Source organism: Mesoplodon bidens (genome assembly GCF_964165515.1).
Source record: "Mesoplodon bidens genome assembly, chromosome: 9".
NCBI lineage: Eukaryota > Metazoa > Chordata > Mammalia > Artiodactyla > Ziphiidae > Mesoplodon > Mesoplodon bidens.
This window is the reverse complement of record NC_138166.1, coordinates 93747071-93764270: the sequence shown is the minus strand read 5'-3', so window position 1 is coordinate 93764270 and position 17200 is coordinate 93747071. Positions and strand designations below refer to the sequence as shown.

Below are 17200 nucleotides of genomic sequence, written 5' to 3'. Positions count from 1 at the left end.
CATCAAAAAATATTTGTATTAGTAAAAGGGTTAGAAGACAAAGCAGAGGTCTGTTTCCTGTAATATAGACCAGGGATCAACAAACTCTTAAAGGGCCACATAGTAAATATTTTAGGCTTGTGCGTCATATGATCTCTAATGATAGCTGTTGAACTCTGCCACTGTAGTGTGAAAACAGCCATAGATAATACATTTTAAACAAATAGGTGAGGCTTTATTCCACTAAAACTTGAGTAAAGCAGGTGGCCAGCCCATTGTATCTTGCCAGTCCCTGATATAGACAAAATAGAAGGAAGAGATGAGAAAAAAGATGAGATATGCAGGATCAGTCCAAAAGGACTGGTTCATTCAGCTATCAGTACATCATCTCAGTAACTGAGTTACTAAAGAGAATAAAGAGCCCTTGCTATCTGAGCTGTGGTGGGGTTGGGATCACTTCTCCCAGAATTTGTACTTTAGGATAAAAAATGTGGGTTATTCTCAGTCTCTGTCTGTAATAAGCAACAAAACAAAAAAGCCACCAAATTTGTTTGCCTTGGAAAGTAATTATATTTAAAAAGGAATTTGAGGGCTTCCCTGGTGGCGCAGTGGTTGAGAGTCCGCCTGCCGATGCAGGGGACACGGGTTCGTGCCCCGGTCCGGGAAGATCCCACATGCCGCGGAGCGGCTGGGCCTGTGAGCCATGGCCGCTGAGCCTGCGTGTCCAGAGCCTGTGCTCCACAACGGGAGAGGCCACAACAGTGAGAGGCCTGTGTACCGCAAAAAAACAAAAAAGGAATTTGAAACTGTTTCACCATGTAAGCAGGATACTGAAGTTACTGAGGGGTCATGTGTATGTTAGAGGACAGGGGTTGTTCTCATTATACCAGCAGTATTCCTTATGTGAGTCCTCATAAGGTTGAGTAAAGAAGCAAAAATTATCCTAACAGGAAAATAATCACTAATTAACAGACTCCCTTAATATTAGTCTCCACTCACATATCCCTCCCCATTTAATACCAGCTTGCATTCCGGCCCTTTTCCATCACTATCCAACATTTCAGTGAAAACATAAGGCAGATTGATTGTGAATCTGACAACAAAAAAAAGATTTTAAGGATTTTATGAAGACGGTGAAAAAGTCACTTGGTAGAACTACTCAAATCTTATAAAGTCATTGAGAAATAAGGGTACAGCAGAATTAAATTAGTCCAGTTAACAGTAAAAGAGAGAAAGTCTATAAGGATGACAAGAGAATAGGCTTTTCAAGTGAAAATGATTTAAATATCATAGGATTGATGGAGGCCTTTGAGGGAATTGATGAAGTCCTTTAAAATTTTTATAAAAATGATTATGATTGTGGGGCCTCCCTGGTGGCGCAGTGGTTGAGAGTCTGCCTGCCGATGCAGGGGATACGGGTTCGTGCCCCGGTCTGGGAGGATCCCATATGCCGCGGAGCGGCTGGGCCCGTAAGCCATGGCCGCTGAGCCTGCGCATCTGGAGCCTGTGCTCCACAACGGGAGAGGCCACAACAGTGAGAGGCCCGCGTACCGCCAAAAAAAAAAAAAAAAGATTATGATTGTGATGTAAAAGATGAATATGAAATTAAGAATTTCAATTTGTGCTGTCGTTAAGTTTGATATTATTCAATGAAAACGATTTTTTCTGTATTCTAAGGATTAGCGTACTGTTGAAATTATAACTTAAAGTTTTGTTGAATGTAACAGAAAATAAACTTTTTATAAATCTTAATTTCATTTTTCAAGATACATTCCCAAGTAAGACTTTCTTCCTGTTTTTTACTATGAAATTTTTTCTCTATTTTTATTGGATTCATTTAAAATAGCCTTTTCTTAATATCAATTTTTCTCAACTAATAAGGTCTTCTTCTATCTGGCCAGACCTGAATACAAAGGAAAAAAAAATAGGAGAGGGAAATATGGAAATAAGGAGATTGTGTGAAATAAATCAAATCTTATTTTTACGTTAGATCTATTGTCAGTATGTTCAAAGTTGTTACCTTTGTATTTACTTTCAAAACTGACGTTCTTTTAGACTATTTCTCTTTATGTCTTAGTGTTATTAAGTTTCTCCTATTCTCTTAGGCTTGAACATTTGGAGTGCCATCTTTATATCTTGCTTTTTCATCTTCCCCTATAAGCAAATAGTCATAAGATATCACCTTTCCTTTTGATATATATCTCAAATTTGTTATTACTACCACCATTTGGGCCCATATTTCTTCACTTGAACTACTTATTACATTAATCTCCTAAATAGATTTCCTGCCATTGATTTCTCTCTGCCCGCTTCCATTTTTTATTGCTATTATCAGAATAATTTTTTATAAGACCTCTATCATCATCTGTTCCTTTGTTCCAAAATTTTCATTTACTTCCCATTGAAAAATATAAACCTTTTAGCATTTCATTCAGTTTCAGTCATTTCATTCAATTTCAGTCATTATTTGTCATTTATTATTCCAGTAAACCAGATTTAATATTTAATCTGGGATAGGCACTGTGTCAGAATAGGGAATTAAGATGAATTAGCACAGTCTTTGCCCTCAAGGAGGTCACAGTCTAATGGAAATGGATGAATCAGCCATATAAATAAATAAACACAAAATATACAGTGATAGTTTATAGAAGGGGATGATAAACCCTACCTGGTTAAATCTAGTAATGTTTAGCAGAGAAGGGACAACATTTAAGCCAGACTGTAGAAGATGAATAGGAAGGAGTCGGAGTTTATTCAGTGCACTAGGTGGGGGTTTTAAGAAGGAAGGACATTTGTTAAGGAAATGGTATGTGCAGAAATATAGAAGTACCTTTATGTGGGTTGTAATGAATAGTTGGTATTGTAGGAGTTTAGGGTTCAGGAAAAGGGTGGGTAATGGTAGAGGATGAAACTAAGTAGGTAGAGTCCACACTGAAAGACATTATGTTATTTTGAGGTCACTGTAGTAGTTGGTAATAGGGGGTCCGATAAACTGAGTGGCAAAGAAAGTGATCAGCTCTTTACTTTAGAAAGTTCTTTTGAATTAGTGAGAGATTTGATAGGCACGATTGTTAGGATGGATACTGTAAATGGCTACTGTTAATGCTTACTGTGTGCTAGGTACTTTACTAAGTACTTTACATAAGTTTTCTTACTCTGTCCTCACAAACACTTGTGAGTTAAGTAGTAGTATTATCCTTATTTTACTGTTAGGAAAATTAGATTTAGAGATATCAAGAAACTTACCCCAGATCACACAGGTGATAAATGATTGAAAGGGGGTAAAACCTGGCCTTTCTTTCTTATCTCAATCACTGTTCTATATAGTAGTAGAGGAGAGAAATGAAAGAGATGAGAGGTAATAAAAGATAATGCCTAGGGACTTCCCTGGTGGCACAGTGGTTAAGAATCCGCCTGCCAATGCAGGGGACATGGGTTCGATCCCTGGTCCGGGAAGATCCCGCATGCTGTGGAGCAGCTAAGCCTGTGTGCCACAACTGCTGAGCCTGTGTTCTAGAGCCCGTGAGCCACAACTACTGAGCCCGCGTGCCACAACTACTGAAGCCCATGCACCTAGAGCCCGTGCTCTGCAACAAGAAAAGCCACTGCAGTGAGAAGCCCGTGCACTGCAACAAAGAGTAGCCCCCTCTCACCGCAACTAGAGAAAGCCTGCGCACAGCAAATAAGACCCAACGCAGCCAAAAATAAATAAATAAGAAATGGTAATTTAAAAAAAAAAAGATAATGCCTAGAGTTGTCTGGCTTAGGTGGATAGATAGTATTTATTCTATCCATTAAGACGGGAAATGCCAAAGGAAGAAGAACAGGGTTTGTAGAAATGAAAACTTTTAACTTTTATTTTGGGCATCTTGACTTTAAGATGTCTGGAACTTTCCTTGTTTAGAAGTCCTGTAGCAGTTGAAATAAGGACCTTGAGTAGAGATACAGATTTAGAAATAATTAGCCTATTTTTGTCAGTTAAAGTCATGGATGTAAGTGATATTACTTAAAGACTGTATGTAAACTGAAAAGAGGGTAGACATGCAACCTCAGTAAACATTAACATTTGAGATACAGGCAGAGACTGTCATTCTCTGTCTCCATTTTAGGCTTCTCTTCCTAACTTTAGCTTCAAATAAGTAAGAGAAAGTAGTGTTGCAGAAGCTAAAGGGAGAAAAGGGGACTTCAAGAATGCTTAAGTAGTTGAGGTCAGTTGCCATTGAGACTCAAATGAGATAAGGACTGGAAATGACTATTGAATTGGGCAGTTACAATGTCATTTTTACTTCATTGAGAGCTGTTTTAGAGGACTGTTGGAGGATAGCAAAACCAGGTAAAGATGTGGGATTAAGTGCCAATTTTGAGAAGCTTGGCTATAAAGGAATGATGAAAGGGCCATAGATTGAAGCAGAGACTTGAGCATATTTGTAACTTCAGGGGAAGAAGCAAGTGAAGAGAGAGGTTAAAAATAACAAGAAAGAATAACTGAGGTAGTAAAATTCCTTGAACTTGGAAGTGATGTTCCTCAGAGGCTATGAGGAATTAAAGATGAACATAGCTATCTCCGCAGCTCTTTACAGGCAGTATGACCATGGACAGATGACTTAACCTTGAGGCCTATAGTGTCTACCCCTTGTAGTGATTTGAAAATGCTTATTGTTCTTGGCACAAAATAAGAATTCAAAAATTATAGCTAGTATTATTATACAAATGTTTGTAGATATAGAGGCAGAACAGAATGTTCTTTGATAGCTTCTGTTTTCTCTGTCATGCTAAAAAAGGGAAGAGATACAAGTAAGAAAGGAACCCCATAGGAGATTGGCAAAAAGTTTGAAATAGCCAGTATTGGAATGCTAGAATATCCTATTTAACCTAGGTCACATAGATAAAGATTGTTAAGGAGCTTTAAGAACATATTTGAGATTGGAAAATATAAGTTTATGGTGGTTATTAGCAGTAGGTTGTCTAGAAGACTTTTTTTTTTTTTTGCCACGCCTCTCAGCTTGCAGGATCTTAGTTCCCCGACCAGGGATTGAACCCGAGCCACGGCAGTGAAAGTGCGGAGTCCTAACTGCTGAACCACCAGGGAAGTCCCCCTCTGCTTTTCTTTTCTGCATTCCTGTCTACCCCTCAAACCCCAACACTTAGATCATCTTCTTCAAGTGCTTCACCAATGGCCAAGTTCTATAGTTATTTATTTATCCGTTGAACTTACATAGCATGAAGAATCTTTTCACCCATACTATTTATTTGGCAATTAACTAAGCAACTTTGGCACCTTTTTTATTGTTTTCTTAAGCTCTTATTCTTATATCACATAATTTCTATGTGTGTATATCTTTCTTACACTTAGATTATAAGCTCTCAAGAACACAAAGTTAGTGAGACCACCATGATTTTTTATATTTATTGATAGTCACACAACCCCTAACATTTAGCATCTTATTTGGAGATATGAGTATTTGTTGATTATTCTGTAGAAAATGTTAAAGGCTTTATATAATACATTGAACATGACAGAAATACATCTGTAAAGAATGTGCTCTTTGTTTTAGCCTATAAACGAAAAGCTGCCTATTTGCAAAGAGACTTTGAGCTTATTTAGAGACCTCATATTTAAGTTATACTGGGTAGATTAAGTTCTGTCTGTCAGGGTCCAAATTGCATTGCATTGCCAGTAGGCTCTTCCCCCACTGCGCTGCCCCACGTTGTCTGTTGTAAAAAGCTGTATTTTAATAATAAAGACAAATTTTTTCCCCTTCTAGTGTGTCCTTACACATTTATATTTTTATAATTTTATCAGTGTACATTTAATTTTGCATTCTTTTTTATTGTAAACATGTTTTATGAGTCAAGCTTCATAATTGTTTTAGTAGCTACATAATACTTACTAAATTGATACACTATAATTTAGTTAACCAATATGTCAATATGCCTAAAATAGGGAAATAATTTCTGGTTTTTTAGTATAATGGATAATGTTGCACTAAACATCTTTGTGCATATCATTTTTTCTTCTGAATTACTTCCTTAGGAAAAATTCCCAGAAGTGGAATTACAGGATCAAAGGGTATGAACATTTTATGGCTCTTAATATGTGCCAGTAGAATTTTTTTTAAGAATTAATGCAGCCATTGGTTTTGAATGGCCTGAAATGGATTTCAACATTTCATCAGGACTAATAATCCCTTCAGTCTAGGGTTAGGTTGGCGAGTGCTTCAAATTTTTTATTTTATCATGTTCACTAGCTAATTCCATATTCTTTCTGTTTTGTGAAGTAATTTATAAGGCAGGTATTATTTTGAATTAACCTTTCTGTGAATGCTTAGTGGAAAATAAAATGTTATTACTTTCTTACTATATGCTTTGATTAAATATACATTACTGTTTATTTGTAGGACTTGATTAGAGACCAAGGGTTTCGTAGTGATGGAGGTAAGTAGTGATTTCAATTTAAAAAAAAAAATCAGGGAAAAATGCAATTGCTTTGCTGCTTGTCTCCTTTATATTTGCTTCTTTCATGAAACACAGACACAGAGAAAAATGTGCAGAGAAAAACCAAAAATTGTTTGCTTTTCTTTAGTATTTATCATTTATCTCTAATAAAATTTTAGAAATAATTCATAGCCAGAGAAATTCATAGCCAGGGAAAAAGAGAGGACATAAAAGGGAGTCTTAAATGTACTATCTACAGTTTTTTAGATGTTGTTATTGAGGAGAGATCCTTAATTATTTTACCCACTTTATTCCTAACCACCTCCACTAATACTTAAAGATTGAGCTTACAACCAGTTAAAACTTGCCTCCCCTACATCATTCTTGGGGAGAATCCCTGGGGTTGCCTGCTACAACTTGTCAGTTTGTTAGACATTGTCAGCCACTTCCCTTCAGCTTTCTAGAAGGCTTTGGAATATATACTTTATAGCATGGACCCCTAATAGAAAAGCCTAGTTCCCCTTTTACTAGTCCAGTAAATAAAATAAGCAAATGAGAAACTGAATTGAGATTTCTTACAGAATTTTCATCAGATGTTCACTCTAGCACACAGTGAAAATTGGGAGCATAGCAAAACATTACTTTAGAAAATACTTTTTAAATAAGATTTTACCCCCATAAGATTTTTCTAAGAGATGGTGTTTGAAACTATCCTGACGTTTTCTTCCAGGTGGTCCTTTATGCTTACCTCTTCAGCTGTCTTCTATTTAATAAGGAAGCCCTACAATACCTGCATATCTTGTTTAGAGTTGGTCTCTTCACTGTGACCTGCTTTATATTCAAAATATCTAAGCCCAGACTCAAAGATACTTTTATGTTGAATAAACATTGAGTAAACCATCTTTTGTTGTAATATTTATATATACCTGTGGACCTACCAAAATAATAAGCCTACGCTATGTACCCTGGACTTAGTATTTACTATAGCACATAGTTATAAAAGGGTTTTTTTTTCCTGTTTGTTGTTCCATGAACCCACCAATTAATGTTGCTGCCAGTTTGACTTTCATATGTCTTAATAGCTGTGGCTTTTGATAATTTTGCCCAATACATCCAGCATTTAAATGTTGCCATCATGTTAGCATCACAGAGTTAACTTAGTCATAAAAATTGCCTGCTTAGTACCAAAAATCAAATGCCATTTCTTATCCTTTTTGTGAATCAGTTTATAAAGAATCACTGGAATTTTATGAAAATAAGCAGATTTTTAGACATCCAGAATTATTTTGTGAAGCAGGCTTCAACTCGTTTATTCCCCGTGACTTCTTTCATTTCTTCTGTGTGTCTGTCTGCCTGTGTTTGCCTGCCCCTCTCTTTTTCTTCTAACAGCCCCTTTGAACCAGCTGATGCGCTGTCTTCGGAAATACCCATCCCGGACTCCCAGTCCCCTCCTACATTCTGTCCCCAGTGAAATAGTGTTTGATTTTGAGCCTGGCCCAGTGTTCAGAGGTAGTTGGGCTCTTCTTTCTTGTTTTCACCCAAAGCAAACTAAATATAAACAACAGATACTATTTGTGCCTCACCCTCACAGTGTGTGTTTGTAAGTGTGTGAGTTTTCAGTACTAAATTTCTGCTTGGCCTGGCTGGAATGCTCTGAATGTGCTTCTCACACACACTCACTACCACAAGCTTTCTGTGTGCTGTCATAAATTTTTAATTAAAAGCAAGAAAATTCTGAGCTTAGATTTCCATCTTGTTTTTTGTTATATTACTTACTTTTTGGTCTTGATAATTTCTTAAACTCAGTGGGTGACAGTAAATAATGTGGGGAGGGGCTTCTTCAAGTTGAATTTACTTTACTTTAATCCATTTAGGTGATAACCTTGATGGCTGCTAATAATGGTTATCAATTTTTTTGGTTTTTAAAAAAAGTGGAAATCCCTATTATGAGTTCTTACTAGACTTTTCACTTTATTTTTCTGTAATATGTGTCCTTTTTTTTAAAACGTAGGACATGTATATTTTATATCAAAGGTAGGGAACCTTGTTATAACCTTGTTATATTCACTAACGAAGATTTGTAATATATTTGGGGTATTTTAGCATACTTCAGAAAATTAGGATTTATACTTTCAGTTATGCCCTCATGTGAGCAAAAAGTTAGCAGTATAATTTCACTCACCCATTTTATCTTTCCATCCTTTCATTACTGGTTAAACTGATTTTTAAAAATTTAAGTCAAAATTTAGATGGGTGTCTTGCTGTAAATATTTTTAATGAATTATATTTACTGGCTTTTGCTAGTTAGTGTCTTTGAACTTATTCTGAATGTAATGGTGGCATTTCAGATTTTTGCTCTCTCAGCTCAACTTTCTCAGAAAATCCATGGAATGGGCTGGAAGTTATAGAGTACTGAGTAGTGTAATTAAAGTAAGTGATACAATACAGCACTGAGTAGATCAGAATTGTGAAGCCTGGGTAAGCAGTTAAGGCTTCATGATGTTGAAAATTATCAGTGGAAGGCAGAATATGGATTGTGCTCTAATAAATAGACATTCCAGATACCATTTTCTTTTAGAAAATTGTATGTGAGGCCATGGAAATTCCACATGATGACACATGTGGTATAGTAATGAGAAAAGTTCTACACAGTTTTAACATTTAAATGTTGCCATTAGTATTCTGATCCTTGTTCTTTGAAAGATAGTGACTTTTTAACTAGAGAATAGTTATCTCCTTTTTAAAAAAATTGAAGTCTTTTTTTTTCTGTATGTGCAAACATTACCTGACATCTCAGTCCTACTTAGCTATACTCAGACCCCTCTAGGAGTCATTGCCCTGAACCCCTCTGAACCAGGTGCTTTCTGTACATGAACTGGGATTTTTGCTCAATCAACATTTGGAAAAATATCCATCAGAAAGGTATGCAACCCTGCCAACTGAGTCCATTTTCAAAGAGTGTACCCCTTGGACTCATTTGGCTGATAGAATTTTTCCATTCGTAGTAACTTGGCTGAGAGGCCATAGCGCTTACCTTGGCCTCATTTTATAGGCAGAGATTTTTCAGAAAGTCTTGAGAAACCTGCTTGGCTTTGTTTGCATTAACTTTGTTATGCAGGTAAAATTTCATCTTTGTTTACCAAAATAAGCCTCCAGGAACCAATGAAAGTGACCAGTATCTCTCACTCTTAAATAGTGTAGTATGTAGTATAGGATTTTTTAAAATTTCAGTGGTTAATATGAAAGAGCCAGGTAATGTCAGCATTATGGCCGTTATTAGAATGTTTCCATTTGGGGAATTTCTATCTTTTTTTTTATTGATAGGCTGTTAAGGTAACATAATTAAAAGTTTATTTTTTATATTCGCTTTTAAGTTGATTTTGCTTCTTGTTTTTTGATCAAAGAAAGAACTTGGGAGTATTTTTTAGTGTTTATCTCTTATTTTAAAAAGATTATTTTTCTCCTAGACTCTGCACCAATAAACAAAGTATATATCTGTAATCAGACGTTTTAAAGGTCATTAAATTGACCAGAAAGCTAAAAGTATAAAACTAAAAGAAATTACAGTTTTTTAATTTAAAGCTAGTCACCAAATGAGGCTCCCTTTTTGCGTGTCCTTTCCAAATGGTATTAGAACATATACTGCATTTTTAAAATAAGTCTAAATCTCCCTCTACCCTCTGCCCCCAATAAGCTAATGTACTTGATCCTCCTTTAATAGATATATTTTTCCTTTCACTAACTTAGGATCAACCACAGGTTTATCTGCCACGCCCCCTGCCTCATTACCTGGCTCACTCACTAATGTGAAAGCATTACAAAAATCTCCAGGACCTCAGCGAGAAAGGAAGTCATCTTCATCCTCAGAAGACAGGAATCGAATGGTGAGAGTATATGATATCTTTTTTCCTCTAAGTTCTGTCTTAGAAGTCATAGCCAAATGTAATGTCACCTTTTAGATATATGATATATAGTGGCATATATGTCCATATTTGACACAGAATTCCCATAATCAAATAAATTTAAGAGCTGATAGTTTTTCGCTTAAAAACACAACACAACACTGATTTTTGCTCTCAACTCTAATGTAATTGAGTAAAAGGCAGTTTTGGAAGAGCAAGAATAGTGCTCTGTTTCTAAACTATGGGAAGAGAGTAAGCTGGTATTTTAGGAGGCATGATTAGGCATATATGTTCTAAAGAGTTGGTCTGAAACACAAATATCTACCAAAGGACATTCTTCCGTAATGAAAAATTAGCTGTCTGCTGTAAACTAAATCTATATTAAAAACTAATCATTTTAGCAATAGTATACGTTGGATATGTGGGTCCTTTATCATCCCAAAGTGATTGTATATGTTGATAATTTTTTTTAAGAGAGAGATTGGGTCAGATAAGATACATGAGGAAATTTAGCACTGACTGGGAGAAAGTAATTAGATTATCAACAGCCATAGTACGTTAACTTAACTTTTTGGCCTTTGGAGCCCAAACTAGTCACAAACGTATAGCACTTATCTTGCTCCTAGTAGTCTTCCAAATGGTAAAAAAGCTGCTTTATTTTATTGATTTTAATAATAAAATTTAATAATAGTAACATTTCTGCTCATATCCAATAAGTAATTTTTATTTTTTAATAAACTATTTCCACCCTAATACTGACTTAGGTCTTAAACTTAAGTTCTATATTGTAAGAATCATCCTTCTATTATTCCTCTAGAGTATGGGTTTTTTTTGTTGTTTTCTCCAAAGTTCTTGCTCTCTTCCTAACTTATGTCCCTTTCAGGAATAGGGAAATGTACTTAGTGTGAAGCATAAGATTTTCCCTTTTTGTTTGCCTTGCCTTGACTTTTGCACTATTTTTATCAAGAAAACACTTGGTAGACGGGATTCAAGTGACGATTGGGAGATTCCTGATGGGCAGATCACGGTGGGACAAAGAATTGGATCCGGGTCATTTGGGACAGTCTACAAGGGAAAGTGGCATGGTATGTATGTAATACGGTGACCTTGTCACAAATTATAATAATAGAATATAATAACTTTTATAAAAAAATATCAAAGGGAGTAGTCACTGCGTCATTAAGCTAATTTTGATCAGATGCAAGAGTCCTCCAAAGGTTTATAACAGAAATTATGGGAAATAAAAACTGGATTCACAGCAGCCAGAAGTTTAATCATTATACTACAGTAATAATTTTTAAAGATGATCCTCCAGATGAGCTAGTCCCCAAGATTTTTTATTTTTATAAGTCTTTCTGCTGGTAATTTTATTTGTATTATAAACCACAAGTAAACATATAAAAAGAGTACTTACCAAAGGAAAGACTAGGCAGTAAACATATAAAAAATGTTCAGTATCACTAGTTGTGAAAGAATTACAAATTCTAAAAATAGAAATCATTATTGCCTCTCAAATGACTTATATTTCTTTGAAAAGATAACCAAATGGACAAAGTTTTTTTTTAATTGATTATATTTAGAGTTGTGATTGTAATGCTGCTGGTAGAAACATAAATTGCTATGAATTTTCTGGAGGGCAGTTTGGCAATATGTATATAGAGCCAACAATTCCATTTGTAGAGCAGGAACAAACAGATGTGTGTGCAAGTATATTCATTAGAGATTTGATATTAATGAAAAATGGAAATAACTTAAGTGCTCATTAATAGAGGAAGGAATAAATAAATTGATAACCTCCATATATGATTATATAGAAATTAAAATGGTATGGTAGATGTCTATTTCATGGAAAAGTGTATGTGGTATATCTTAAAAGCAGCACATATAATACCCCATATTATGCTGCTACATATAAATATATATAACATAATTTTTTAAATGACCATCAATATTTTAGTATATATCTTTTTAGGTTGCCTTTTTCATATGTATTTATAAATATTTATACTGCATACATATAAAAGCCTAGTAGGGTATACATCAGTAGGTTAACAATGGTCATTTCAGAGTGACATGATTGTGGGAGATTTTAATTTTATTCCTTTTGCTTTCAAAATGTTTTAAGTTTTTAATTTTAAGTTTGATTTTTTTTTACTATAAGCACTTTATTTGATAATCAGGAAAAATCAGTAAGTTAGTTTAATTATATTGAAATATACATGCAAAAAAGTACACATAAGTGTACAAGTAGCTAAAATTTCACAAAGTCAACACACTGTTCAATAAACAAAACATTACCAGCACTCTAGAAGTCCTCCTTAAGCCCTCTGCCCCCAAGGGTAACCACTGTCCTGACCTAAACAGAAATAATACAGGATGTACTCCTTTGTATCTGGTCCTTTTTACTCAATATTGTTTATAAGGTTCATTTATATTATTGTATGTAGCTGTAGGTTATTCATTCTCTATATAGTGTTCATTGTGTGACTGTAGCATGACTATCTGCTGTGTGATGAGCATTTGAATAGTTTACAGTTTGGGGCAATTATGGATGCTGCTTCTATGAATATTCTTAGTACCTGTCGTTTGGTGAACACATGTGTCCAAGTTGGTTGGTATATACCTAGGAAAGAATTGTGGGGCCCGTAGGTACTGCCAACAGTGTTTCAAGTGGTTGTACCAATTTATACACCCTTTGGCAACGTGTAAGAATTGTACCTGTTTCACATGCAGTTTTGTGTTTTTTAAATAATTTTCCTAAGTAAAAAGCGACAAGTTATCCATGGATTTGAAAAGGTGTTAAATACTCTGATAAAGAAGTCTGCAGTTTTCTATTTTGGCCAAGTTCCACTGGGCCTGTCTACTGCAGTTTTAGCATTCAGTTAGTGAATGCATCTAATTTAGTGTTGTTAAATAACTAGGAAAATATCATGGGTGTTTAATTGGTTAAACTAAATATCAGGGGAAAAATGAGATTGGCTGGTTTTTCGGATTGGTATTTTGAAATCCTAGTATAGGAATATTATTGTTGATTTAGTTTTTATCCTTAGAAAATTAATGCAGTTTAGGAAGTTAAGGTATAATTTATTTGCAGTTTTATAATGGTATAGTTTTAAGGCTGTGGTAATTAGTGAAAATACCCTAGGTTTTTTTATATTTTTAAATTTTAAAAATTGGAATGACATTTGGAATGGCACTTACCTTTTAGGTGATGTGGCCGTGAAAATGTTGAACGTGACAGCACCCACACCTCAGCAGTTACAGGCCTTCAAGAATGAAGTAGGAGTACTCAGGTGAGCTCGTGAGAATCCCGTTTTCCAGAGAAGTCATCTTGATCAACTTGTGTTTTCCAGTGGTAGCCACTGTTCGCTGTACAGATTTACTTAAAATGAAGAAAACAAAGTTTGTCTGAGCATATTTTGTCTTTAACTGTATTCTTTTAAGTGGTATGCAATATTATATAGTACAGCTGATAGAAATATTAATCCTAGAGTGAATTAATGGAAATATAGTGTTCTGATCACGAGAAGTAATACTTCCACTTATGGAGACAATGCTCTCAAAATTCTAAGCTCATCAGAACACATTTAGAGATTGTATCAAGCCCTGGAACTTGAGGAAAATTAACAAACTAGAACATGTCCAGGCAAGGACAACTTAGGTGAGGAGGATTCTGGAACTGTAACTCAGGGAGAAAATAGTCAACAGAACTGAGAATATTTGGGTCCATAGAAGGCTGTTATGTTCAAGAGGATATAAACTTACTCTGTTTCATTGCAGAGAGCAGAACAGGGAATCCAGTGGCGGAAGTTGTAGGAAAATGATTTTTTCTCAACCTAAAATTTTACTAATACTAGAACCACTTTAAAAGAAAAAAAAGAGGGGACTTTGCTGGTGGTCCAGTGGTTAGGACTGCGAACTTCCACTGCAGGGAGCGCAGGTTCGATCCCTGCTTGAGGAACTAAGATCCCACCTGCCACGCAGTACAGCCAAAAAAATTTAAAAAAGAAAAAGAGTAGTGGGAACAGGCTACAGTCTCAGTGATAAACTTCCCATAATTGAAGGTATTTAAGGAATCTCTAGTTGCCTGTCTATGAGGTATACTAAAAAAGATGTATATGAAAAGGGTAGGATGTTAGACTAGGCAATTCCTAAAGTCTCATCTAAATTTATCCTTCTGTTGGCTTTTTTAAAAACACCTTTTTCTGACAACATCTTATTAATAAGTAGACTGCTTCGGCCCTCTTTTTTAACATTTGCTAAAGTTTATCAACATTTACTATTTACTGTCACATTTCTTTTTACAGGAAAACTCGACATGTGAATATCCTACTCTTCATGGGTTATTCAACAAAGCCACAACTGGCTATTGTTACCCAGTGGTGTGAGGGCTCCAGCTTATATCATCATCTCCACATCATTGAGACCAAATTCGAGATGATCAAACTTATAGATATTGCACGGCAGACTGCACAGGGCATGGAGTAAGTTCCATTCTGTTAAATCTCTTGTAAGTTACTTTTGAAGACCATTGAGGATATTTTAAAGGTTTTAGCTATTATACTTTTGACTTACATTTTCAGTTACTGTCCAGCAACATGTAGACACTTTTAACTAATGGCTAGCAATATGATATTAAGAAATAAAATAGTCTCTCTCTAGTATAGTCTTCAGAACATATATCAAATATTTGATAATAAATATGTGACTACAAATTTCTGTTTAGCATGCTCTAATTTAGCTAAGCAATAAGGGTTCAAAAGACAAAAATAGGCCAAAAAAAAAAAACCCACTAAAAAGTCATTAACAGTTATTGAAGTATATAAAATGATTGTTAGTTATCCTTTCAAATTTTTTCCACGTACCCATATTTTCTATTGCAAGATGATCATCTGTGTGAAATAAAGTAAAAGTAAAGTAAAATGAAAGTCCGCATTTTGATCCTTTTTGAGGATTTCAAGTTGACCTGTTCATATCCATTGAATTTTGCTGTGTAATTTAAAAGATTAAAAGTTACTCTATAAAATTTATCATGGGTCAACATAGGAAACTGACTACGAAGGATAAATTTTGCATGCAAGTACAAATAAACAGGTAAATCAAAAGGTAAAATTAAATAAATTTTGAAAGCACTTTGATGAAAAAATTTAAGTAAGTAAAATATGTTTGAAAGTTCCATAGGTAGTTTAAAAATATGCATGTGTCTTAAGTTAATTTAACATTTTATAGTATACAAATGGCTTTCACATGCATAGGCCATTATGTCATTTAATCTTTGTAATGTTATGAAGTAGATATTTTTATTTTATGTTTACAGGTAAGGAAACTGAGGCTTCTAAATGACTTGTCTAGACTCCACATTTAATAAGCAGCAGCAAAGGTGTTTAAGTCAGGACTTTTGACTCCCAAACCATTATTCTTTCCCCATAACCACTATAACCACTATACTGCTTTTACATTATAAAATTAGAATAAAAAAGGTAAAAGAGTATACATGTACTGATGCCTAAAACTCTGACTCAGGATCATTTGTAGCAAATAAGCATAGAACCAAGACTCAAAACCGGATCTAGCTGTTAAATCTTCCCACTGTCCTACCCTCTCTGTCTCGAAACTAGGCAATATATCTGTAATTTAGATTGTTTATAAACCTGTATTCAGCCAAAATCCTTATTGCAGCAAATTATTACCTTATTCAATAACATTACCACTTATCCAGTAGACTTAAAACATCCCACCTCTGAATCTGAATCTGTTCAAATCTGAAAGATTATATTAAAATCTTGCAAAGAGGGACTTCCCTGGTGGCACAGTGGTTAAGAATCCGCCTGCCAATGCAGGGGACACGGGTTTGAGCCCTGGTCCGGGAGGATCCCACATGCCACGGAGCAACTAAGCCTATGGGCCATAACTACTACTGAGCCCATGTGCCGCAACTACTGAAGCCCGCGCACCTAGAGCCTGCGCGCCGCAACGTGACAGGCCACCACAATGAGAAGCCCGTGCACCGCCACGAAGAGTAGCCCCTGCCCGCCACAACTAGAGAAAGCCCGCACATAGCAACGAAGACCCAACGCAGCCAATTAATTAATTATTTAATTAATTATTTTTTTAAAAAACCTTGCAAAGAGTAAACCTTGGCCAGAATGGTAAACATTGAGAGAGAAAGAAAGCTTGTTCTGCTCCCACCCCACCAGTCTCTTTGCTGTTTCTTCAGCAGGCCAAGCATGCTCTTTCCTCAGGGCCTTTGTACTTGTTATTTTCTTTTGGAGATAGGTACTCATGCCACAAATATTCATAGAGCTTCTCTCTTTTGTCTCTGTTCAAAAGTTGCCTTTTAAAGGAAGCCTTCTCTGATCACCTTATATAACATTTTCCTGCCCCACTCTGTCACTCTGTACCCCATTCTTGTTTTTAACACCCAATTCCATATAACATATTTGTTTATCGTCTGTCATCCCCACTAGAATACAAGCTGTACAAGAGCAGGGGTCTTGTTTTGTTCATTGTTTTATCTCTAATGCCTAGAACAAGGCCTGGCCTATGATAGGTACATGTTACAAAAATTTGAAAATGAAACCATGATTACACACAACTGCATATTGTTGATAGATTTACCTTCCAGAAGAGAAAGCGTCACATCCTAGTCATATCAAAACTGAGAAATGTCGAGGAAAGGAAAAATAGTCAAAGAAGTAATAAAAGAATAACAGAGGGGAAAATGCTTTTGCTGTACACAGAGGCAGCAGAGAATAGTATTAAAAGTTGTTTCAGAAACAGTAAGGGGGCAGTGAAGTGCCACTGTCGATTAAGGTAAGAAGTGCCAGGAGAGGAGAACACCGTCAACTTGGAATCGTTCTGTGGTCTGGGGAGTAGTTAGTTAA

General features: G+C 35.5%; 1 protein-coding gene across 3 annotated transcripts in view; it reads left to right on the top strand.

The window, feature by feature from the left end:
• Positions 1-17200, top strand: part of BRAF (B-Raf proto-oncogene, serine/threonine kinase) — a 158988-nt gene that overhangs the window by 101067 nt on the left and 40721 nt on the right. For 2 of the 3 annotated variants that reach the window (XM_081244864.1, XM_081244863.1), the window contains exons 9-13: positions 6378-6414; positions 10162-10298; positions 11284-11401; positions 13525-13609; positions 14624-14800. In XM_081244864.1, coding sequence (XP_081100990.1) covers positions 6378-6414; positions 10162-10298; positions 11284-11401; positions 13525-13609; positions 14624-14800 — 554 coding nt within the window. Of the gene's footprint in view, positions 1-6377; positions 6415-7803; positions 7924-10161; positions 10299-11283; positions 11402-13524; positions 13610-14623; positions 14801-17200 lie in introns of all 3 variants that reach the window. The other variant, XM_081244865.1, reaches the window with a different exon arrangement.